General features: G+C 45.2%; 1 protein-coding gene across 1 annotated transcript in view; it reads right to left on the reverse strand.

Moving 5' to 3' along the window:
- LOC121836687 overlaps positions 1–15233 on the reverse strand; it is a 193030-nt gene extending 177797 nt beyond the window's left edge. The window contains exons 1-3 of the mRNA XM_042291649.1: positions 15198–15233; positions 14696–15087; positions 11316–11744 (exon numbers count right to left, since the gene is read on the reverse strand). Of these exons, the coding sequence (XP_042147583.1) occupies positions 11316–11744; positions 14696–15087; positions 15198–15233 (857 nt within the window). The remainder of the gene's footprint in view (positions 1–11315; positions 11745–14695; positions 15088–15197) is intronic.
- Between the last annotated feature and the right edge of the window lie 9927 nt (positions 15234–25160).

A 25160-nucleotide genomic window follows, 5' to 3' on the forward strand; every position in this document is an offset into this window, starting at 1 on the left:
AACTGGCTCCCTCTTCGTGGTCGTTGCACCTTCACAATGCGGACACAAGCATAGAATTCGTTTGAAGACGTTTAATGATTTGGGCGTTCACCAGTGTGTGTGTGTGGGGGGGGGGGGGGGGGAGAGAGAGAAGCGGAGGAGGTTCTAGATCATGTTAAGCTTGAGCAAGGGTTGTCGCTCAAAGTTTGCGTGGCTCATTTTATTATTCACATGTGGATGAGCTCGCATGTTATACAAAAGAGCAGCAGCTCCAGGATTTGAAACGGATCATGTGTAGTATTCATTAGCGAAAGAGATCGCCCCGACCACTTCTCAACTCGAAACATTGCTTGTCCCAAAGACCACGTAGGGGAAATGGGTAAATATTTCAACTGCCTTTGTTATATATTGCATCCGCTTTAGGCATTCTTCGGTTCTGGTTCTCCTACGGGCTGCGAGCAGGTACCCTAAGCAGTATTTTTTTTTTATTTCTGTGTGTGTGTGTGCGTGAGGGGGCTAGTTTGAACGAAGGACTCGCAAAGCTACATTCAGCTTCCTCAAACTTCGCCCTGAATGGCCTTTTTCACGCACTGTGGCTTCCCTGGGACATCCCACTCCCAGTCCCAGCTCGAAAAAAAAACAAAAAAACGGACATTCCACAGAAACTGTACTTAGAAAGAGATTGACCTCGTTTCCTATAGCTCCATAAAAATCTTTATTTTTTCCGTTCGAAAAAGAAAAAAAAAAACAAATTCTATCTTTGTCATTTTATAAAAAAAAGGCGTGTGCCGGGGGGGGGGGGGGGGGGGGGGGGTCCCGTGGACAAATTGTAACGGTTACAAGTAATTTTATTACTTCAAAAAGTAATCAGATTACTCTTGTGATTACTGCCTAATAAAAGTAATCCACTGATTACAAAATTACCCCAAAAAGTAATCGATTACAAGTAATTTGATTACTTGTAATGCGTACGGTACAAGTCTGGTTGTATGGGATGTGTGCACGATTCCTTAGGGTGCTGTGTTGTATGCAAGTGCGTTATTAGGCCCTAGCATCCGACAGATAAACGCTCTGTTGCTTTTGGGAGTGTGGCCGTGACCTTAGGCACGGGCAGAGCAGAACACGCTGGCCTTGTCTTTGGCAAGCAAGGGGATAAGGCGCCAGTTCGACGAACCTCTTTCCTAATCCTCGGTGGAGTTGGAGATGGGGAAAAGAGAGGGGGTGGTTAGATTGGAAAGGAGTCAGGTCCTGTTGGGACACGGAGGGTCTAATAGGAGGAGCTATATAGGCAGACCGAAGAAGAAGGGTCAGGGAAAAGAATCCAGTGTGTGTGGGACAGAGACGACCCGAGGACAGATTTGGCGAGCCCCAAGTGGCCAAGGAGGAATTGATCCCATTCCGTACAAACTGACGACCGTCAAAGCGACCAGGCGAGCCCCCAGGTATCAGTGAAAGAGCTCCAACTTCATGCAAAAACCAACCAGCAAGAGGGTACAGGCAGACAGTAACAGTGAGTGGGTCGAACCGGACAGCGACTTGCACTGCGGTCGCATGCCTTGCATAGTCTGTCACTGTTGTGAGATTGGTGTGGTGTCGCTTTCGTAGCCTGCAGTGTGTGAGAGTTATGTGGACATAAACAGAGATTAATGGCCAAACTTTGGGTGTCGTCTCACTTCAAGGAGTTCCAGCAACTGTGTCTGTGTGCCTCACAACAAGTACAGTGCGTGTGGTACTGTGGCTTTCAAGCAGTGGGAGCCACCGTGTGCGTAAGGAATGAATTTAGTATGCTCACCAAGCAGGAACCGGCCGTCACGTGGCACCTGCCCTTGCTCGAGTTGGTTTCGGAGCCAGGAAAATTGCCACACGAAGGAGTCGTGCACCGACCCGGGATACCGTGGGTCGATGCACATTATCCGGCAGTCGGCGTCACACACCTGAAAGTGAGAGAGACATTGAAATGTAATTACCTGAATCCACATGTAGTAGATTGTACTTATGGTTCACAAAGCAGTCGCAATTTCAGAACCTTTTAAGTTATTTTGTCTGACACATGCATGTCAACACACCTTCCTGGATGCAAGGTACAACTAACTACCTTGAAACAAAAATAATGTGTTTTTTTTTTACGGAAGCTTGCACGTTTTAACAGACAAGTATTATTTATGGGAGAAGAGTCTCACGGCTCACATGCTACGTAGAGCACACGCTCGCGCAGTCGTGAGACCCCACAGCCCGCAGTCATAAAACGGCATACTTAAACCGTATCGGCAATACGTTTTTTTTTTCTACAGATTTGGGGCGCGTTTTGACAACGTAACATGATTGTACTTACCACCATCACGTTGAGGGCGTAGAAGTACTTGCGGCACCAGTACGCCGCCTTCGTGACGGTGGGGTCGTTCTTGGACGGGCCGACGATGGAGACCATGGTCCCGTCCACGCAACCGATGACGCCGGGTATCCTGCCGAGCAGCCTGAAGCCCTTCTCCGCGTCGAACCTCTCGCTCGGCGTCTCGGGGAAGTGGATCCAGCCACGCTGGACCCCGAAACGACGCACGATAGCGACGGACACGGCGCGGACCGCAACGCTGACTGTCTTTTGGTCCCGCGCTACGTGTTCGTCGCTCGCCACCATGCCTTGGAAGCTCCCCGTGCCGTAGAAGCGCAGTGCACACAACACTTGAAGCTCCACAGTCATGACCGTCCACGAGGTACGCACTCTCCTCACCTCCGGTTCCTCGCGAAGTTCGTCGCACAACCACCGCACCACGATCTTGGGCAGGCGGTATTGCTTCCGAAAGATCTCCTCCGGGAGCTCGAATGCATCGCGGTGTTCCCGACACAGCTTTTCGGGCGAAAAAAAAAGCTCTATAGAAGAAAAAGTCGAATTGACGAGACGACGACGCCTCGCCGCCGAAAACATGCTGCCAATGACGCCTAGTTCCGAGCAAGTACCTTTTGAAACGTACTCGGTACAAAACGAAACGTCATTTTGTTGTCACGTCCGGTAGCCGACTCCGCCCAGTTTTGCCGACTCCGCCCACAATTTTCTAGGGAAATTATGTCACTTTTGTTTCCAACCAATAAGACGTGATGACGTCACTTCCGTGTACTAAAAAAAGGTACATGTACAATGTCGAACCTAGCTATCCTGGACATCCCTGCTGCTTATATCGCGTGCCAAGATGATTCCTTGAATTGGAATCCACGCTTCATACGAAGCACAGATGTGCCGGTGACTCGCTTTCGGTTCTAAACGCAACGCAGACAAACGCACTCAAACGCAAGTGCCTGAACCGACCTTTACGGTACAGGCTCACGGTAAAGCTGTGAGCCCGAACTGTCTCGCACGTCTAGCGTTCGCTTTAGTACATCTCAAGATGAGACGGAATGTATCATAATAGAAGCGATGTGGTCTCACCATTTTGAGCAGAAGTGCGTGAGTAACCGATGCTATTTTCGTGGTCGCTTGCACGTAAACAACTAAGGAGCGTGTACACAACGCCGGCATTAATCTGGCTTGAAAACAACTTGAGCGTTGGCTTGGCTTGGATGTCAGCTGCCCATTGTGCTTACTTGAACTTCACGTAATCCGCGAAATTGAGCGGACTGCTTCTTCACTTCTGCTGTCGGCGCGTATGTCTGCAATTTGGTGATTTCGGAGTTCGACGACTCGGAAATCATGGGCGTGCCATCGCCACACCCTCTTAACACAATTTCGGTAGCCGCAGGGTGTAAAAAAGATGTACGAAGGGTGTAGGCCTTTCCGAACACCCTTGAATATTCAAAAATTATGTAAAAATGGTGTAGGAAGGGTGTGAGCTCGGAAAAACACCCTCTTAACACGAACATGGGTGTTTAAATTTTAAGTGTGTACAGATAATTTTATATAATGCTCAAAAGGTTAAATAGATCATGAGTATATCTTGCTGAAGTGCTTCATAAAAACTAACATTTAGGGTACTCTTTTTCGCTTTCTGGGAATAAATTTTTTTTTTAATTTATTTATATTGAGATATTGCCGGCCGCAGAGAGGCAGCCAAGGAAGCAAATTTACTGCCGAAAAGGTACCGTAAAAATTAATACAAAGTTCTGATAACACTGAGTCTTCATTTGTGTTGAAGACCACACCATCATAAGAATACATAAAACATTGGGCATTAAGAAACACAATAAGAAAAATACATAATGATACTTTTCCGTGCTATAAATAAAGATTGCATAACATCAAGCAAAAGAATATACTTTCAAAAACTTTAGAACCGTGAACTTGAAATACCCGAAATATTAAAAGCTGGCTAACGCTCCTAAAATGCGCAAAACGAACAGACGCAATCTGAAGAGGCATTGTTCAGGGAGAAAGCATCATTCGTAAAAATACATGGAAAACAGGGCATTAAAAACATTTCTCCAGACACTATTTATGCGCGTGTTGTGGTTTCTCTTGTCGCCCTTGATGTACTCAGGTTATAGTAGCGTTGAAGCTCGCAATTGTGTGAGCTTGTTATCAGATTGAAAAAACATAGGTTGACGATTTGTTTTAGCTTTCTGTAAAAATAATGATCGGGCTTTACATACAGAGCTCTAAAATTGAAGTGTACGTCCCATGAGGATTGATGCAACAGATGCTTTTTAACCATACAATATTCCGAATAGAGTGTAGCAAGTTTATAATTATTTTTTTGTGTATTTTCAACACTTTATAGCAATCAAAGAGTGGTCCAGAGTGCTAGTGATATGAAGCATTGGCTACGACGCGAGAATTTTTGCAACAAACACAATTCATGCTTGTACAAACTGTACGTTTCCAAACAATGTCACAATGAGGTCACCAATAACTGAACAATGCACTATAAGTACGTTCTACACTGGGTGGTAACATATACTGATAATTCAAAAGAATACCTAGAGTTCTAAAAAGTATTGGACTATTGTTCTCCATATGAGAGCCCCATAATATGCGCTCGTGGAACACTACGCATAAAGTTTTTTTTATGCTAGTTCCCAATTCAATTTAATAATCGTGGAATATAATTTTAGCAGCTACAATGCGCATTATATTTTGTGGTTGCATATAATTCATTTTTTTTAAATTATTCAATAAGTCAACCACTGAAACAATTCACAAACTAATTTTTTAATAGTTATTTGCTTTAACAATTAGCATACCAATACTACTTCCCGAAAAAAAATGTACTCCTGCGTCGTCAACAAATCAGCCTCAAGCAATCTCATGTTTACTGAGCTTTGTAGTCAGAAATACATGTCATCGATAATCCCATGACAGTTATATAAAGCTTCTTCTCGCAAAACACAACCTTTCCTAACAGGCAGCATATTCCAAGGTAGACGTTTGCACATATGGTGGGCGCATGGCATCGGGATCGCTATTGCAGTCGATTAACAACGAGGTAAGAAAAAACATTTTGCGTGGCTCACTTTTATTTTTTGCATCATCACTGCCGGTGATGTATCAATATGATCATCGGGTAGGCGGATGTAGGGTCTCATCAGTCAGGTTCTCGACAGACCCGGGGCACGTTGCAAACGACTCAGAGATCCCAATCAGGTTTTCCTTGCCTAGGAAAAGAAATATGATGTCGTTCTGTACTTTCGCCAACTGATCTGCACGATAATACAGTGGAGTACAATTTAGATATAGTAATTCCAGCCACAGCTTTTGGCATATTTCAACTCCGACCGATCCGGTAAATTCGTGCCGGCAAGCGCGTTGTAGGGTGGAAGCAATCAACGAGCCGTTGAGGGGCGTGCGCCTGCAGGGGAAGCGGCGATCAGCGTTAGCCGCAGCCGATTGGCCAGTCTCTTTGCTCGTACTATTGGCCACCAATCTGGGACCAGGGACGTCATAAAGGAGGTCATTTTCTTTAAATTTTAACTCGCCTATAACCTTTAAAACAAAGCGAGTTTCCAGTACAGAAAAGTTTCACTAAGTTAAGGCCGGTTCACACATACAGCGGAGCGCTAAGTTAGCGCTACGTGAGCGCTCCAAGGAGCGCTCATGTGGCGCTTCCTGGCGCGTGATGTAGCGCTCTGTTAGCGCTACAGAAGCAATCTGTTAGCGCTCTCACGCCCCTTGTGCCGTGCTTGCTGCTGCGGAATAGCGCGTGCACGGCGATTCCTTGGTTCTTGTTTTTCCTTTGGCATTGAAAAAAGAGGAAGTAAAATAGCCGCTCTCCAAGCAACGGGTCCGGCAGGCGACCCAGAGTCATGGACTCTGAGCGACTAATTGATTCGGTACGACCACATCGCTTTCTAATCGATATGCGTGACCCTGCTTTCAAAGACATGCAGTTAAAAATAATCGCCTTCGAAAGGGCTCTGTGTCTCGGTCCCTTAGCCAGGGAACAAGGTTCGCCGGGTACCCGTCGGTATCTCGATGGCGAAAGATTTCGCCCACCCAGAAGGCTCTTCTGGGAGCCCTGTTGGAAAATTTCGACGATGGAAAGACGACGGAAAAGGCTCATACAAGCGTAACCGTAATATGGGACATCCTATACCAGCGTAGTGGATTATGGCGGAACCATGTAGGCGGACGGAACCATACATGCATAACGTAATATGTGACATCCTATACCAGCAAAAAGGCGATACCAGCATGGTGGAGCCATATGGCTCCGGCATGGTGGTTTCGCCTTTTCACTGTTGTACAGGGCGATTTAGTTTTAAGCTTTACATATATGTTTAGAAAGGTCGTGAAAGCTAAATTAATGCGGTTTGTGCAGCCGAGTTATACGGCCAGGCGTACGTAGTATAGGGACCTAGTCGTAACGATCAGTCAGATAATTAAATACAATTTGTTAATTAACTTTTTAATTAGTGAAAATGAAAATATGGTTTCAATTAGAAACTTGCTGAGTCATTGAAAACCACACAATCAACTCTTTTTAGAAGGATATAATGCACGGGTAGCATTTTACGCGTTCTGTAAAAACGCTTTATTTGGACGTGTGTCTAGGTTTCAGTTTCTTATCAGAGCTCATCTCTGCACCCACGGTCCTTTTCCCCAGGGGCTTAGACGCGCAACACACGTGCGCCTTCTTCCGTCCATCCTCCGAGGGAGGCGAGGGGGCGGCTTCGCACTGCGGCCACCGGGCAGCAGGACCGCAGGTGCTAAGATGCGCTCTGGTAAGAAATCGAAGTCTGGAAACGCGTCCAAATTGACCACTTTTTAAGAACGCCACAAAATGCTTCTCTTGTCTTATATCTTCACAAAGAAAGTTGATTTAGTGTGTTTTGATGACGCTTGGCAGGTTTCTAATTGGAACCATGGGTCTATTTTCACTGATTAAAAATTTCAGGAATATAACATACTTAAAGAGAGGCTGAAGCAATTTTGTATTTGAGAAAACACTTTTAAATCTTCTTCATTCGACCTCCAGAATCTCAAATATCAAAATTATTTGGTAATTTTATGAATCGAGGCTGCATAGAGTCATTTTTAAAGCGCTGTGAAAGCACTTCCCTGGAGAGCGACGTCACAAAAGCAGCTTTCGAAATCTTTGCTTACGCATCTTCAGCGCCTATCAAAGCTATGCACGCACATGTCATTTTTTAAAAAGGGCAGTAAAATGTTTCACGACTGGTGCCAATCCGGGAGAATATACCTAGAAAACTTGCGATTGGACGCGCGGCCCTTAAGCGACACGCGCTTGGCGGCCGAAAGGTATTCTTACGATGTCACTATTGGTAGGATGTTTTGTGTTTTCTCACGTTTAGTTATATCTTTGTGGAAAACGAACGGGATATTCAGATTTTCGGGATAAAACTACGCTAGAATGAACCTCCATCTACTTTTCTGAAAAAAGTCTGGCACATCTCTGTAAAAACCCGACTGATCATTACAAATTAGCCTTTTATACTATGCCGCCCTGGCCATGCAACTCATGTGCACAGACCGCGTAAATGTAGCGTTTATGGCTTTTTTTAAAAAAAAGTCTGTAAAACATACAAAAAAACACTCTGTAGAATGTCCCCCAATACGATACGATTCTATGCTTCCTTTCCCGCTTGCATTGTTCAAGAAAGACTTGTGGACATCCAGCGTTTCATTGGAATGCTGGATGTCAGCGAGCCTCTACATCAGTGAGTGGTTTCAAACAAGCATGATGTTAGCACACCAGTAAGCTCTTATCCGAGGCTCACCAGGAGCACTAAGAGCAGAGGCAAAATGTCGTGACCTGGTAAATTTGGTTGCAGGTATTTATTTTTAGAAGAACTGCAAGCAGCAAAGCTTAACTTTGCTCAAAAGAAGATAATTAAAAACTCAATACTGAACAATGGTGTCCCTTGAGCGGTCAGACCAAACTCCCACTCTTGCCACTCAGGAGTTCCTAACTTGTGCGTAGAGGATCAGCACAACCCAGATTTGTGCTGCAAGCGCACCTGCAATATAAAAGTTGAATAAACATGAGATGAAATATAAGACGTTTACAATTCTCCGTAATGTGAAATTAGAGCACAGATCTTGAAGAAGAGGATGGGAGGGTATGCCCCTCCTCCCCCTCCCCTCCTCCTCTTCTGCTCCCTCCCATTTAGCGGGAAATTCCCCTGAATTTAGCGGGAAAATTTCCCCACTAAATTTAGCGGTTTACGTTTCCCACTAAATTTAGCGCGGAAATTCATGTCACATGACCTCAACACAAATGCAGTTTTCCCGCTAAAAGTAGCGGGAAAAATGACGTAGCATGGCCGTGTTACGTCATCCATAAAAAAATTCAGTTTCTCAGCTAGACTTAGCGGAAATATTAACGTCACATGACCGCAACATTAATTCAATTTCCTACCAAGTTTAGTTGGGCGGTTAGGCCAACAGCGACGCAGCGAAACGTGGAAACGGGTGCTAAGAGCTGCGCTAAAAACTAAATGCATCAGGTGAAATAAAGTGAACATACTGTAAGAAAAAGAAAAGAGAATCTAAGATACTGTTCTTGGATCCTTTCTTTTGCCTGTTTTCAAATGTTTTGATTTCAAGAAATTTATATCTCTTTATTCATACCCAGAGAACCCCTCCCAGTTTCAGCATGAACGCAATAAATCAATGCAGACTAGACCTTGCAAACTATAATGCACACGAAAATGAATGTTTGCCACATAGTCAGGTATGAGTCAGTGGCTCAGATCTCTAAATACATTCGTATTGTGAAACATTCTTGAATAACGTTTTGGGCTTCGAATTCAAGTTTGTACTTCCATAAGGAACACTGTATGGCACTGATTTTTTTTGTGACACATCAGAAACAGCACAGCACTGTCATCCTTGCATACCTAACAAGAATTTGTATTTTTTTTTTAGCATGGCATGTGCTATTCTAATGACTATACAGCCTGCTTTAGCAAAATTTCCTTTGTAAACCTCTTTATTGGTTCTTATTTAACTCGCAAGACAGATTCGGTACCTTGAATTCTCACTTGGCATCAACAGTTTTATATATTAATGTAACAGCGAAAGACACGATGTATGGACTTGAGTACGGCTCAACAAGCACAGATGTTAAGAAAAGTACTGAAGAAAACTCAAATGTCAAAATAAAAATAAGCTGGAATGTGGATACAATTATGGACATGGTCATGAATACAGTTAGCAGATTCAATATGAAGAATACGTGTTAGACGCACACTCAAAGAAACCTGTTGCATCTATATTCATGCAAATTACTTCGCAGAACCCAGTGCTGCAGTCTCGGGTGCGAGTTCGCTGAATGAGTCCACTGAAAATGAGTGTAGACGGAAAAAGCAGTTTGATCTGCGACAATGAGCATTACATAGGCAAGTGACATGTCATTATTACTGTTACGGTGCCGAATGTTTCAAACTGCCAGTCGCATCATTCTGTGAGTTCCATCCGTATATTACAGGGTTTGGCTCTCTCGAATGCTTTGCGAGAAAAATGATTAACTGGAAATGTCTAGCGTAGTTCTAGAAAAATACTTCCAGAATCCTATCTCAGCATCGTAAAGGATATAAAAAGTTTCCAGAGATAAGGTTAGTGCAGGAGTTGAATAAACTAAATACTTAGTTTTGCGAAACCATCTTGCCGTAGTAAACGTATAAAGTTCCCCTAGGTAGAGCTAGTCATTACGGATGATTGTGCCAATTGCATACCATAACACATTAATTTGCAAACTACAATATTTACAGACTCAACCAACTCTGAATAAATGGAACACTTGGCACTAAAGATTGGTCTCACCATGACTGTCTGCAAACATCCACGTAATAATTTCCATAAACCTACGTATTTCAAGAAAATATTTGGAGCGAGCTGTTTAAAACGCCATAACACTTTTTAACACTAATAGAAAGCCTGTAGTGGGCCACAACCTAAGCAGTTTTTACTTCATTATGAAGGGCAATAACGCATATGTGAACCTTAACACTAGGCCTGCACTGAATTGCTTTCTTAATTTGAACGTGCTATGCTCGGTTCAATATATTATCTTTGCAGAGCTGACAATGTGCAAGTTCACATTTTTTTATATTTCACATCTCCCGGCTGCTGGGTGGGGTAGGTACATAAGATTGATAACACCAACGTAACACAATGATTATTTTAAGAATTTGTTTGGGTATAGCACTAGCGAAGCCATCTGCGGGAAGTTATTTCTGTGACTCCGTCGAACCTACATCCGCGGGCTTTAAGTTCACATGTGAATCATGTCTGCAGACTCCTTTTTGTAATTTGAACTCAATCCAAACCAAGATTTGAATATGTTTTTTGCATTTTAGGCTTAGTAGTGCATTTGCTGTTTCACTTAAAGAATAGGTGAGAATGCTTATTTCGAGTAGCATACCTAACAGCTGGTGGCACGAGGACTTCCTTGTCGTGATGCTAATCGAAAGTCACAGGCAGGGAGATACTGTAATGCTCTTGTTGCTGGGATTACCTCCCCCATGGTCTTGGCCGGACCACAGAAGAAGATTGAGTTCAAGCTTGTGGCCACTAGGATCTCCAGATCTTGAGGCCACCCAAGTAGCTAAAAATAAAAACAAATCACAATCAAGTACTTGGCAGAGCTACATTAGAACGGCTAGCATATTCTTTCGTGATCAGCACATAGATCCTTTTGTTTTTATACTTTGTACTTGTACCTAGGGCTGGGCGTCAATTAAAATTTTTAACCCGATTAATCGCCACCCTTTAATCGATTAATTAATCGATTAATCGGTTGATTTTAGTAAAAAGCAAATGTAGACATTTTGTCCTTACAATTTGTTTTATTGTATGATAAACGGCGCATATATACAAACTTAATTGAGAATAAACGTTGATGTAACGCACTCACAGATCACAACCCCAGCAGCGGAGGCAAAGAAGTTTGTTGACATTTTCCGGCAGGAGCGAGTTTCTTTGTTTGTTGACGATCATCCCTGCTGCGCTGAACAGACGCTCGCAGGGCGTTGAGGTGACTGGGACACACATCACCCTCTTCACAATTGGCACAATTTGAGGAAACAGAGAGCCCCGAGCTCGCCACCACTGTAGGGGGTCCAGTTCATCGTCCGTCACCTCGGCCATCGATCGATAAAGCGACACTTGGCAGGAGATGGTGGGCTCTTCGTTTTCCTCCGAGAAAACGTATTTTCTTTTTTTCTTGGGCGTCAGATCAGTAGAATCGTCGTCCGAAGACGCATGTGTTAGCTGGGAAAGCCTTGATGTACTCAGGTTATAGTAGCGTTGAAGCTCGCAATTGTGTGAGCTTGTTATCAGATTGAAAAAACATAGGTTGACGATTTGTTTTAGCTTTCTGTAAAAATAATGATCGGGCTTTACATACAGAGCTCTAAAATTGAAGTGTACGTCCCATGAGGATTGATGCAACAGATGCTTTTTAACCATACAATATTCCGAATAGAGTGTAGCAAGTTTATAATTATTTTTTTGTGTATTTTCAACACTTTATAGCAATCAAAGAGTGGTCCAGAGTGCTAGTGATATGAAGCATTGGCTACGACGCGAGAATTTTTGCAACAAACACAATTCATGCTTGTACAAACTGTACGTTTCCAAACAATGTCACAATGAGGTCACCAATAACTGAACAATGCACTATAAGTACGTTCTACACTGGGTGGTAACATATACTGATAATTCAAAAGAATACCTAGAGTTCTAAAAAGTATTGGACTATTGTTCTCCATATGAGAGCCCCATAATATGCGCTCGTGGAACACTACGCATAAAGTTTTTTTTATGCTAGTTCCCAATTCAATTTAATAATCGTGGAATATAATTTTAGCAGCTACAATGCGCATTATATTTTGTGGTTGCATATAATTCATTTTTTTTAAATTATTCAATAAGTCAACCACTGAAACAATTCACAAACTAATTTTTTAATAGTTATTTGCTTTAACAATTAGCATACCAATACTACTTCCCGAAAAAAAATGTACTCCTGCGTCGTCAACAAATCAGCCTCAAGCAATCTCATGTTTACTGAGCTTTGTAGTCAGAAATACATGTCATCGATAATCCCATGACAGTTATATAAAGCTTCTTCTCGCAAAACACAACCTTTCCTAACAGGCAGCATATTCCAAGGTAGACGTTTGCACATATGGTGGGCGCATGGCATCGGGATCGCTATTGCAGTCGATTAACAACGAGGTAAGAAAAAACATTTTGCGTGGCTCACTTTTATTTTTTGCATCATCACTGCCGGTGATGTATCAATATGATCATCGGGTAGGCGGATGTAGGGTCTCATCAGTCAGGTTCTCGACAGACCCGGGGCACGTTGCAAACGACTCAGAGATCCCAATCAGGTTTTCCTTGCCTAGGAAAAGAAATATGATGTCGTTCTGTACTTTCGCCAACTGATCTGCACGATAATACAGTGGAGTACAATTTAGATATAGTAATTCCAGCCACAGCTTTTGGCATATTTCAACTCCGACCGATCCGGTAAATTCGTGCCGGCAAGCGCGTTGTAGGGTGGAAGCAATCAACGAGCCGTTGAGGGGCGTGCGCCTGCAGGGGAAGCGGCGATCAGCGTTAGCCGCAGCCGATTGGCCAGTCTCTTTGCTCGTACTATTGGCCACCAATCTGGGACCAGGGACGTCATAAAGGAGGTCATTTTCTTTAAATTTTAACTCGCCTATAACCTTTAAAACAAAGCGAGTTTCCAGTACAGAAAAGTTTCACTAAGTTAAGGCCGGTTCACACATACAGCGGAGCGCTAAGTTAGCGCTACGTGAGCGCTCCAAGGAGCGCTCATGTGGCGCTTCCTGGCGCGTGATGTAGCGCTCTGTTAGCGCTACAGAAGCAATCTGTTAGCGCTCTCACGCCCCTTGTGCCGTGCTTGCTGCTGCGGAATAGCGCGTGCACGGCGATTCCTTGGTTCTTGTTTTTCCTTTGGCATTGAAAAAAGAGGAAGTAAAATAGCCGCTCTCCAAGCAACGGGTCCGGCAGGCGACCCAGAGTCATGGACTCTGAGCGACTAATTGATTCGGTACGACCACATCGCTTTCTAATCGATATGCGTGACCCTGCTTTCAAAGACATGCAGTTAAAAATAATCGCCTTCGAAAGGGCTCTGTGTCTCGGTCCCTTAGCCAGGGAACAAGGTTCGCCGGGTACCCGTCGGTATCTCGATGGCGAAAGATTTCGCCCACCCAGAAGGCTCTTCTGGGAGCCCTGTTGGCGAAAGTCACAGGCAGGGAGATACTGTAATGCTCTTGTTGCTGGGATTACCTCCCCCATGGTCTTGGCCGGACCACAGAAGAAGATTGAGTTCAAGCTTGTGGCCACTAGGATCTCCAGATCTTGAGGCCACCCAAGTAGCTAAAAATAAAAACAAATCACAATCAAGTACTTGGCAGAGCTACATTAGAACGGCTAGCATATTCTTTCGTGATCAGCACATAGATCCTTTTGTTTTTATACTTTGTACTTGTACCTAGGGCTGGGCGTCAATTAAAATTTTTAACCCGATTAATCGCCACCCTTTAATCGATTAATTAATCGATTAATCGGTTGATTTTAGTAAAAAGCAAATGTAGACATTTTGTCCTTACAATTTGTTTTATTGTATGATAAACGGCGCATATATACAAACTTAATTGAGAATAAACGTTGATGTAACGCACTCACAGATCACAACCCCAGCAGCGGAGGCAAAGAAGTTTGTTGACATTTTCCGGCAGGAGCGAGTTTCTTTGTTTGTTGACGATCATCCCTGCTGCGCTGAACAGACGCTCGCAGGGCGTTGAGGTGACTGGGACACACATCACCCTCTTCACAATTGGCACAATTTGAGGAAACAGAGAGCCCCGAGCTCGCCACCACTGTAGGGGGTCCAGTTCATCGTCCGTCACCTCGGCCATCGATCGATAAAGCGACACTTGGCAGGAGATGGTGGGCTCTTCGTTTTCCTCCGAGAAAACGTATTTTCTTTTTTTCTTGGGCGTCAGATCAGTAGAATCGTCGTCCGAAGACGCATGTGTTAGCTGGGAAAGCCTTTCCCTCACAAGTTCGCGGCGATCTTTTTCGATGCATGCGAGGCTCTTGAAACGAGGATCGAGACACGTTGCCAGTTCATAGTCGTTTTACCGCGGCCACGCGCGAAGCCTCTCATCGATAGAGTCCACAAGCATGGCCTTGAAGCGGCAGATGAAGGCAGGGTCACAGTCATTTGTCTTCATTTTATTCTTTAGCAGTTTTAAGGCTGGAATAAGTACAGACCGAGTAACGTACTTGTCCCCTCTAAGGAGCTCAGTAATGTCGAGCAGGGGCTTCAGAACTTCCCGAAGCTGCTCCAACATGTCCCAATCGACGTCTGTGAGGTGGGGAATCGACGATTTTATGGTACTGCTGTCCTCCATGGAGCGGCGCAAAGGCTCCTTCAGTTCAAGCAGGCTGGTTATCATTATGTACGTGCTGTTCCACCGTGTTGCGATGTCCTGCTGAAGCTTCTTCTTAGGTGCTGCGAGTTCAGCGGCATGTTTTGAAAGGACGGCCTGGTTGTTCGAACTGTGTTTAAAGTGACCCACAGTACGACGACAGGCGGCTAGCAGTCGCTCCACGCCCGTCACGCTGAGCGCCTTGTGAACGCACAGCTGAAGCGTGTGAGCTGCGCACTTCAGACTCTGAAAGTTTGCTCTCTCCACCCCAAGACAGATGTTGCGGGCATTATCGGTACAGACAGCTTATACCTTTTCAACGATTCCCCAATCTGTAGCAGTCTCCAATACCTCACTGGCACATTGTTCTGCCGTATGGCGCTCAGGTACATGTCTCACCTGCAATGTTGCCAATCGAAGCATCCAGTCGTCGTCGATCCAATGCGCCGTTATCCCGAGGTAGGCGTCATTGGCGATGGAGGTCCAGAAGTCCGCTGTTAAGCTGATGAAGCTGGCTGCCGAGAGTTCTGCTTGAAGACGTTCCCGTCTCGAGGTATACAGGGCATCCACCTTGGCACTCACTGCACGACGGGACGGCGGCTGGTAAGACGGAGAATCCAAGGCAATCTGAAGAAGTTTCGCTAGTCCGTGATCTTCCACAATGTTGAGAGGCCGGCTAGAAAAAACAAGCCAAGATGTAAGGGCTTGTGCAATAGTTTGTTCTTTCTTCAGAGAAACCGGCCTCGAAGAGAAAACGTCGATAGTCGTCTGCTTTTTTGCAGATGATTCTTGTTGCAGCGAGATGCTTGGGTGCTTAGCTCTGAGATGGTATTGAAGCGAGCTTACACTTCCACTATATGCGAAAGCTTTTTTGCAGATGAGGCAGTGAACTTTCTTTAAGTCAGAAACTTCGCCCGCGGAGTTTACTTTAAACCCGAATTTCCCTGAAAGGTTGCCCTTCATACTCCTGTATTCGTCCATGCCTGCGCAGGGTGTTCTGTTGAGATACTTCTCAAACAAGTGACTGCGGCGCGACGTGAAGGGAAGGGGAAAGACGGGGGCAAGGGAGACGGGGATAATTGGGGAGCGTCGATCCTTCGAGGACGTCCGTGAAGGTGTTATAGGAGTAGTACATGAAGGACAAAAACAGGATGAAACATCCTCGTCGTTCATGTAAGTTTACCAGCACGCTCTAATTCCACGACGTCCTTGAAGCTTTCAACAAACAGAAAATCCCCGGCGAAGGAAAGACCCCTTTTTACGGGGAAAAGGGAAACGAGCCCATCCGGCTGCGCGCGGCGCCAACTCGTCAAAGACGACAAGAGAACGGGGGAACATCTGGAAGCACTTTGCCACGGGCAGTGCGGGTCCGCCAAGGTCGTTGCGTCAAGAGGCAAAAGCGAAGTCGAGAGAGAAATTCCAACCACACAAATAAAAGACAGGGTCGAATACTGAAGCAAGCCACGACCACGGCCGGCTTTGCACCACGCTGAACGAGCGGAGAGACGAGCGAGGTCACGTTGTAGTGACCGCAAGGACGGAGCAGAACCCACAATGGGGATCAAGGCAGCCTTCGGAAGAGCTCTAGCTTTGTCGCTGCAAACCCGTAAACCAACCCCCCCCCCCCCCCCCCATGCTTGCGTGCCTTCAAAAAAAAAAAACTGCTGCGTGTGCTCAAATCATGACCAAGGTCACCGGACTTCCGTAAAGCCAGCTTTCATTCCGCTTCTGTTTTCGCTTTTTTCTTCCAATCCCGCGTGACTCACGACGAATGATTTGTTTGTTGGGTGTTACCTACGAGGTGAACAAGGAGCAAGTTTGTACGTTCGTTTTAGAGGGAACGGCACCAGGAGAAAGGAAAAAAACGTATATTTACTTACTTTTGTTCGCCTCATTTTAACCGATTAACTGGTTAAAAAAATTGATCGCGATTAAAGCATTAATCGATTAATCGGAAGGTTAATCGATCAATTGCCCAGCCCTACTTGTACCTATTAAAAAACTGCTCCTTCACAGCCACAGTCATAGTCACACCCCAGGACAAGGCCACACAGGTCTTGAAATGATGGGTACCGAATTAGGGCGAATGTTCAAATGCATTCATTTAACCCTCTTTCACCACAACCTGAGAGATTTCTGTCAAATATTCACATTTAACTCTAAAGACTATAAAAAAAACTACTACTGCGATGCAGAGCCGTATAGTGGGAGAGTTTTGCCAGTGGGTGTGGTGACGAAAGTGCCGGAGAGGAGGAAAGGGAGGAGAGCGCCGAAGGAGGGATAGAGAAGGCAGCAAAGAGGAGACGACCGCCATTTTGACACAACGCTGTTGGCGCGGAGCACTGTTCAGGCTACGCGTCGTCTGCTACTGGCTTATTTCATTTTTGCCTGAATAAAAGTTTGCGTTTAAACATGCAGAAACTTCTTTCTTTAGGTTTTTAAGCCACCGAGGAATAACACTATATTATTTTATTGCCAGAGCCTGCCAAATAAAAGGAAAGGGCAGGTGTCTGGATAGAAAGAGTTTAGTTGGCGCACCAAGAGGCTAACCAATAAAAATGGGTACTACTCTGCGCAAAAAGCCTAAAAAGCGTGGATCTCTAGTTGACACTAACGGCGGCACACAGTATTTATTATACTGACTAAAGGGTACTAGATCATTATTTTCAACTAACTAGTCAAACTAAATATTCTTTCCGACTTGTTTTTAGGAAAATTTTAAATTTACAAGAACTATTAAGACAACGGCTAAGAAAAAAGCAATGGCAAAACCAACAATCGAATTTGCCCGCCCTCCAGTAGCACGACATTTATAGAAGGCAGACCTGCAGAATGAGCAAGCACTCTAAAAAAGAGTAGGTCCTATGTATAATTTGTTTTCATGCTGCAAAGGAAGTGCTGGAAAGAGGTTTCACGACATTAACAAGATTTCTTGCAATCAGTTGAGAACAAGTTAGAGCAGTGAACTTGTCCTTGCCCCTGGCATAACATTTTAGTGTTGCCCATGGAAACTCAAATACATTTGTAAATAAAAACAAAAAAGACTAACCTTCATAAAAAAATCTAACTTTCGCAAAGAGAAGTTATCTTGAACAAAATATGTGGGATATAGTTGTACAGCGTTCATTTGTGTGCTGAACCAATTTTGAGGCAAATCTGCGACAATGAAAAGAAAACGCCCGAGTACAATAAGGGAAAGACAGAAAGGATGCATACCTACAACAAAAAAATTTAGAACGACCACGGGCAGGAAACTCTGGTGAGGCTTTCGGAGCGACTCCCTACAATGGGCCTGCGCAGACCAGAGAACAAGATCGGTCAGAGCTTGCAGCCATAAGGTGCTTCATCCCAGGAAGTTCCAGAAGTAGCTGCAATTGGAAGCAAAGTGCATTTCATTTCTCAGCAGAATGTAGAGTTTAATTGCTAGTATGCATCCACAAGGTGATACAGTCACGAATGCAGATTTTTCAATGCAGCACTATATCACCAAATTGTTAACCGTGCCGGGAAACACTAAAAACCGAGAGCATTATTCCAAACTATCTCAGTTTAAAGTTAACCACGGCAGAAGCTGCAAGCCATGTTACCTTCTAGTTGGATGCCATGGTACGTCGAGCTTATAATCATGTGTTACACTGTTTTTGTTGCAATGGCTTGTAGTGTCAAAAGTAGTCCAGCTTAAAGAGATGCAAAGTATAAACGTTTGTGAGTGGGGCCCTGACCTGGTCTTCAGCTACATTGCGAGGTAGGACGTTCCAACCGGGATGTTTGCTGCCTGTAACTACACGACCAGCTTGCGCACAGCGATTGTTCGAGCCGAGTACATGTCCTCAACAGTGCCGTTATTTGACAAGCAGTTTTATGAATGTTAAACATGGCTGACTTACAGAGAGACTGCATCTCAACGACTAATGACTTGGGATACCTAACTGAATACTGATATATTAACTAAATGAAAAACAATTACCCGGCAGGCATTAAATTTTTCAACAGGGTGGGTCGACTCCGCATTAAGTTGAAGGAGTCCATGCGTCACGCACGTAGCCAGGATTTTGTTTCAGGGGGGGCCCACTCATGACAAAATGGTGTATGAGGGGGAGGGGGGAGAGGAGGACACATGCAAAACGGAAGATTTCGGAGGGGGAGGGGGAAGGGGGGGCCCAGGCCCCATGGGCCTCCACCTGGCTACGTGTCTGCGATGCGTAATAGGACAATACGAACAAAAATATGCCTTACAATTCCTTTTTCACCCCCAAAATGATGTGTTTTTGAAGGTAAGATACACAATGTTCTTGATTCAGAAAGTGCCTCAGCTGTACAAATGCATATGCAGTAAGGGCCCTCGCCAAGCCTATTCTCCTCAGCTCTGTGCAGGTTAAGCTAAGTTAGAGTATAGAAGTACACGCTCACCGACAGCATGAGAAAGGCAGGGAGAAGTCTCCGTTGTTCCACCACCAGCCCGTCTGCTACCTTCGATGACGTTTCAGCGCCTCATGAGCCTGGAGCGAGCACATCTGTCCAAAGTGGGGTGAAAAGCAAAAGCACGTGCTGGAGGACGCCCAGCCATTCTCTTTTTGTCATCGGCTATTCTACATATTTTTAGTATGACATATTTTTAAGTGAGAAAACGTATTGCAAATATGCAGTTCAACTTTGACCATAATACAGAATTCTGATAAAGATAACAGTTGCCATTCCCCATTTTCCAAATAAGAGCTCCCACCTGTCGGAACATCTACACATGTGGTGCGTGAGTGGGTTCAGGACTGAGGGGCTAGAAAACAAAGCGCTCACAAGGCTCGTCTGGCCCTTCCAACCACGTGGGTACACTCGTCGCAAATCCCAAATTTTTAGACGAAATGATTTAGAATGAGCAAATCTTGTCTACGCCCGAGGTAGAACATTGAATTGTGATTCCCCCATATTGTGCCAACCATCCTTCAACCTGCGGTATCACCTGCAAATGAACTATGTTGTGCTACGGCATGGAGTCCATGCTGCCTGCTTCAGAGGAAAACCACTGCTCGTGTTGAAGACGACATCCCACAATGTACAGGCAACAATGTTTAACGAACTAAAACAAAATTGATATCATTCAATAGACACAGATAGGCTCACAAAGTGTCGACACCATGATTGTTGTTGTTGGTTTTACTCTTGCATACAAACAAAAGTGACTTCCTCTTTCCTCGAATGTACAGTAAAACTCCCTCATCTTCGTGGCCCCTATTTCTTCTTGAATCGGTCACAGAGGACATAATCGCAGCCACTGAATTCCGCAAAATTAAAGGCCGAAAAATTAAAGGTTGGCCAATATTAAGGGGTTTGCTGCTCTTCCGTGTGTCACATGATGTTAACATTTCAAGGAGGCTGAAGGTATTGGTTTAAGAAAAAATTGAACTATGAAAAAAATGCCCTTCTCCAGGTTAGGCGCGTGAGGTTCTTTTGCACTACCTATAAGGCGGCAAGTTTGTTTCGGCAGAGCTTTTGGTAAAACGGACTCACAAAAGTAGCTATAATTGGCATCAACTATTTTGTGGTGCATCATAAAGCTAGAGTAAATTCCACAGTGCTTCGGCACAGCACTGTTTGTCGCGAGAGCATATGTGGTTTATTGTTGCATACCATTTGCATGATCTAGAGAAAGTAGCGCTGACACAGTTGGAGCACTCAAAAAAAAACAGCAGACTGTGGAAACATTGAGAGATGCACATATGCGAGCTGTGCATTTCTTAAAAGTGGATTCGAGCAAAGGTAAAAACAATATGTATACTTACGACGGCCATACCTGCCTTTCCCAAGCATGACCACATTTCCCTCGGTAGCACCATCCAGTAAGAAGCACCAGCAACACGCCCATGAGACGCCGTTGACTCCTGGATTGAATGACGACCCGCCTGATGTCTTGGAAGAAGATCCGGAACACTGCTTTAGGCCAGATGTTTTATCTGGTGGGGCAGGGACTAAAAGTAAAAATAAACAAATTTATCTGAAGTGCTACATTCCTATAGCATAAACTCTAGAATAGCAGTTTTTTTTGTGGTCAGTGATGTGTTTTAATTAAACACAAATGGTTGGTTTATTTGATGAACCAGCAGCCCATATTTTGCTTAAGTGTAACGCAGTGTCTAACGTTACGTCTGACGGAACCCGAAATAAAAATTAAAGTTACGCCCAACGTAACTGTCAAGCATTCGAGTTGCGTCCGACGTAACCCAAAATAAAAATTAAAGTTACCGTATTTACTCGAAAAAAGGTCGAACCCTATTTATTGGACCCACCGAGAATAAAAAAAAAATAATTCAAATATAGGTCGACTTTTTTTATTTTTAAGATCAGGGGAAATTTTGGGCAAAAGAAAGAAACAAACCTTTATTTACATCACTCTCAGCTAAATCACGGGGCGATGCCAAAAACTTTTATAATTATAATGCAATTAAATGCAAAGGTGCAAGCGAGCTGGACAAGAATGATGAAAATAATCCCTGGAGAAGGGGAACAAGAGGGACGAAGGACAAACGTAAATCTCCAAAAACTTACACTCTGAAAAAAAGGGTGTCATGGGGTACACCCATAGGGGGTGTAAGTGCTTGTCACATATACTACACCCTTTGGAGGAATACAAGTGCACCCCAAATATGGGAGTACGTGTACACCCGTTGGTAAGGTGCACATGTACACCTTTTTCTACAGAAATCTCACTCGAAGGGAACACAGGTGCACCCCATTCGATGGTGTACGGCTACACCTCTTTCTACACCCGCTTCACTCAAATGGAACACAGATGCACCCCATTCGATGGTGTACCATTGCACCTCTTCATACACCCGCTTCCCTCAAAGGGAACACAGACGCACCCCGCTCAATAGTGCACCATTACTCCCCTTTCTACACCTACTGCTCTCAAAGGGAACACAGGAGCACCCCGTTCAATAGTGTACTGTTACACCTCTTTCTACACTCGCTGAATTTGGAGAGAACACAGATGCACCCGGTTCAAAGGTGCATGGTTACACCACTTTATGCACCCGTTTCATAACTTCATAACCTATTTAAGACATCAAGGAAACAGTAAAAAATGTATGCGCCCCGGTGATTGCAAAAAGGCAGGTAAACGGACACACGGTATTGTTTTCAAATCTCGTAGAAGTTTATTAGACAGCCTATTCCGTAAACAAGTACAAACTTGCAAGCAATCCGTGATATCTGAAGACGTACTTTCAAAGAAGCTTTTACACAACTGAAAAGATTACTCAGCAAACAAGAACCGCGGGTGAGTCTTAGGTAGTGTCCATTCTGCCAGCAGCCCGTAGAATTAATTGCGCAAATATCCACCGGCAGTCGCCGTTAATTCATCGAACGGAGTTTCATCGACAGCTCAGATTAGCTTTTCTATTTTAGCTTCCCTCCTTTCTTTTCTTGTAATGAGCCGCCCCAGAATGTATCCGCGAAATGAAGTGTATGGGGACAGGTGGGCTAACATTTTTGTAATTAGCCGCCGCAGACTGTCGCCACGAAGCGGCGCGAACGGGTCGGCTGGGTCGGTGAGCACGCGCCTCATAGACACACGCGCGACAAAATGTCCCTACAGCGTGAATTTTGCGTAACGAGTGACGATGCAACGTTAGTGTCGATGAAACGTGTCTACAAAACGTGCATCGACAAAAACGTGTTTTCACAAAACGCCAGGAGAATAAGAAAGTCAGTATTCCACCTGCAGTTGTCACATGATTGTATACAGCTAATGGCAGGCGACTGCCCATAGAATTTCGGGGAAATTATTCTCCCGGCTGCTAGAAAATAGACACTGCCTAATTCTAGAGGTAATCCGAAACGGAACGGTCAGTTGTTCCAAAGGAGTAGGTTGCAGTGCACTTACGATGAAAATACCGGACTTGAAATATGTAATCCGATATATATGTCGACACGGGCACTGCAGAACCACACAAACACAAAAACAAAAAGAAAGGAGTCCGTGAAGATTTAACACGACGTGGCCGAAGCAGTAATTTGCCGAACCGAACACTAAACATATCACATAACTTTCTTGGGCTTTTTTGAAGAAATCCCCTGTTGCCGATACACGCGTAGGACTTTTCAAGCACTGGAAATCTTGGTACACTCGAATACGTTGTAGCGGGCGAAATCTACGGCAGCCCCGCTGGTCGCAGCACAGCACACAAGCAACTAGGCCTGGAAGCAGACATTCCGAGGTCGAAAAAAGCTACTACGTCATCCGTGAAACCTTTACCACGTGATCACGCTTTTGCCGTAATCGCGCTCAGACAGAGGAGTCGAGGGATAAAAAAAGCCTTCGGTTCATTGGTCCGGCAACTGCGCGCCTTCTTCTATGCTTTCAGCTTCAGGAGAGAAAGAAAAAGAAATGAGTATGAAAATTGCAGCTCCGTCAAGGCCAAAAGGGGCCACCCTCGCAAAGGCTTATCTTCGGGGGCAACCCAACAATGAAAGGATTTGTCGCTTATATCCTCTTGAAAGTTCGACCCAAAGTTAATAGTGCAGTGGATGCTATCCTTGGCCTTGGCCTTCAGGCTGGTGCCGTGCTCTGCCTTATCTCTAGCTTGGAGACTGTAGTCACGTGATCCTACCCAGAGACCGGATTGGCCTAAAACAAGCATAGCGTCCACTCTACTGTGAATACCGAGGGAACACGATAGCTCCATACTTCCTAAGAAACTGCCCATCCCGAAGAGTGACCTCCATGGGGGAATCCAAGCCCAAGCTGATCGGGGCGCGTGGCTAGCGTGGCGGTGCATTGGTACACCTAGATGTTTTTAAGATAGAGGGGGATGCTCATTGTCGGTGTACAAGCACACTGGCTGGGCAACGGAGGGTGCGTCCTTCAGGAAAAGGGTGCATGAGCGCCTGATGCACCCGACTACACCCTTTTTTTCTTAGAGTGTAATCACAGTCAGAACTTCTGGGCATGTCATCGTCGTCCGAAGCTTCGTCAGCTGGGTAGACATTTTTGCAAATTCGCGCCAATACTTCACTGACACCGTTGTAAAATGACGACAAGAAATGAAAGAAGGTGCGAAGCGACAAAAGACAAACTACAAAGACGCAAGCAAAGCCGCTGTGTCGCCATGAGCAACACGCGAGCCGAGCCGCCTCAAGCAACTAACAAAAGTAGCTTTTTTTTTTTTTTCTTGTGCGCGTTTGCGAGGATGGAGGGCAAAGTGCATGGCGCATCGCGTTGCTCTCCTTCCCCGTTGCCCAGCAAGGGGAACGCTAGCTAGAGGCGCGATGGCGAAATCCGACGCCCGAGGGGTGCGCGCGATAGCGGCACCGGCCACCGCGGGCGGCGGGTCATTTCGGTTCTTTACCAAACGCTTTTTGAAACAAGAAGCGGCGCGGCTCTACAACAACGCCGGCTCGGTGACTCGATAGCTTCATGCCTGCGGTAGGGTCGCAATATTTGGTCGCGAATGTAGGTCGAAATTCTTTAATCACGATTTCCGAAAAAAAAAAAGGTCTACTTGTATTAGAATAAACACGGCAGTCAGGCGCGCGACGAGACATATTATGAAAGCGATTGGTGCGAGCGACCAAGGCGATGAGCGACGTTTTCTAGAAGCCCAAGAGCCGAGCGGCGCAAGCAGCGAGAGTGAGAAATCTTCGTCGCTCAGCGCCGGCACTCGTAGCTCCTCGCCGTCGCTCGTCTCGTTGATCGCTACATAGCTTACATGCCGTTCAGAAAGGCGCTCTAAGTGCTTACCATTGCATTGGGACCAGCCTCGCGTCCAACCGTAACCAGTCTTGACTTTTTTTTAAAGCCGCACAGGTAGAAGTTAACATCGTACATACATCGTTTTCAAGCATGGCTCCTCGTTCATTGCTCGATTTACATTTTCGGTAACTGACAAACCGCAATGAAGCACAATTATTCTAGTTCAAAATTGTCACGAACACTTGGCACGCATGCCTACACTGTAGCGCACCTAAAGTAATTTAAAAGTAGAACGAAAACGGGACGAGATTCGCTTACCGCTTCACGGATCCTAGGCCTTCGGATCCTAGGCCTAACGGCCGAAATCGGAAGTCACCTGCGGTCTGGCGATCGGACGAATCGAGCCGGCCTGACCCACGCTGACCACGCCTAGTTGAACTATGAGAGGCGCCGTCGAGTTGAGAGCCAGAGACGCAGTAGAAACGGACCGTAAAACATCTGTCCCGTAAAACGCAGAAGGAGCCAGCGACGCCAAAACCGCTACGTCGCCATCTCCGCGACGACTGGAAGCGTGGAAGCCGGGAAGTTAGAAAAGGCGCGGCAGCGGAAGCCACTGGGCGGAAGATTTACG

This window comes from Ixodes scapularis, unplaced genomic scaffold, assembly GCF_016920785.2.
Source record: "Ixodes scapularis isolate PalLabHiFi unplaced genomic scaffold, ASM1692078v2 PGA_scaffold2__306_contigs__length_199485367, whole genome shotgun sequence".
Lineage (NCBI taxonomy): Eukaryota > Metazoa > Arthropoda > Arachnida > Ixodida > Ixodidae > Ixodes > Ixodes scapularis.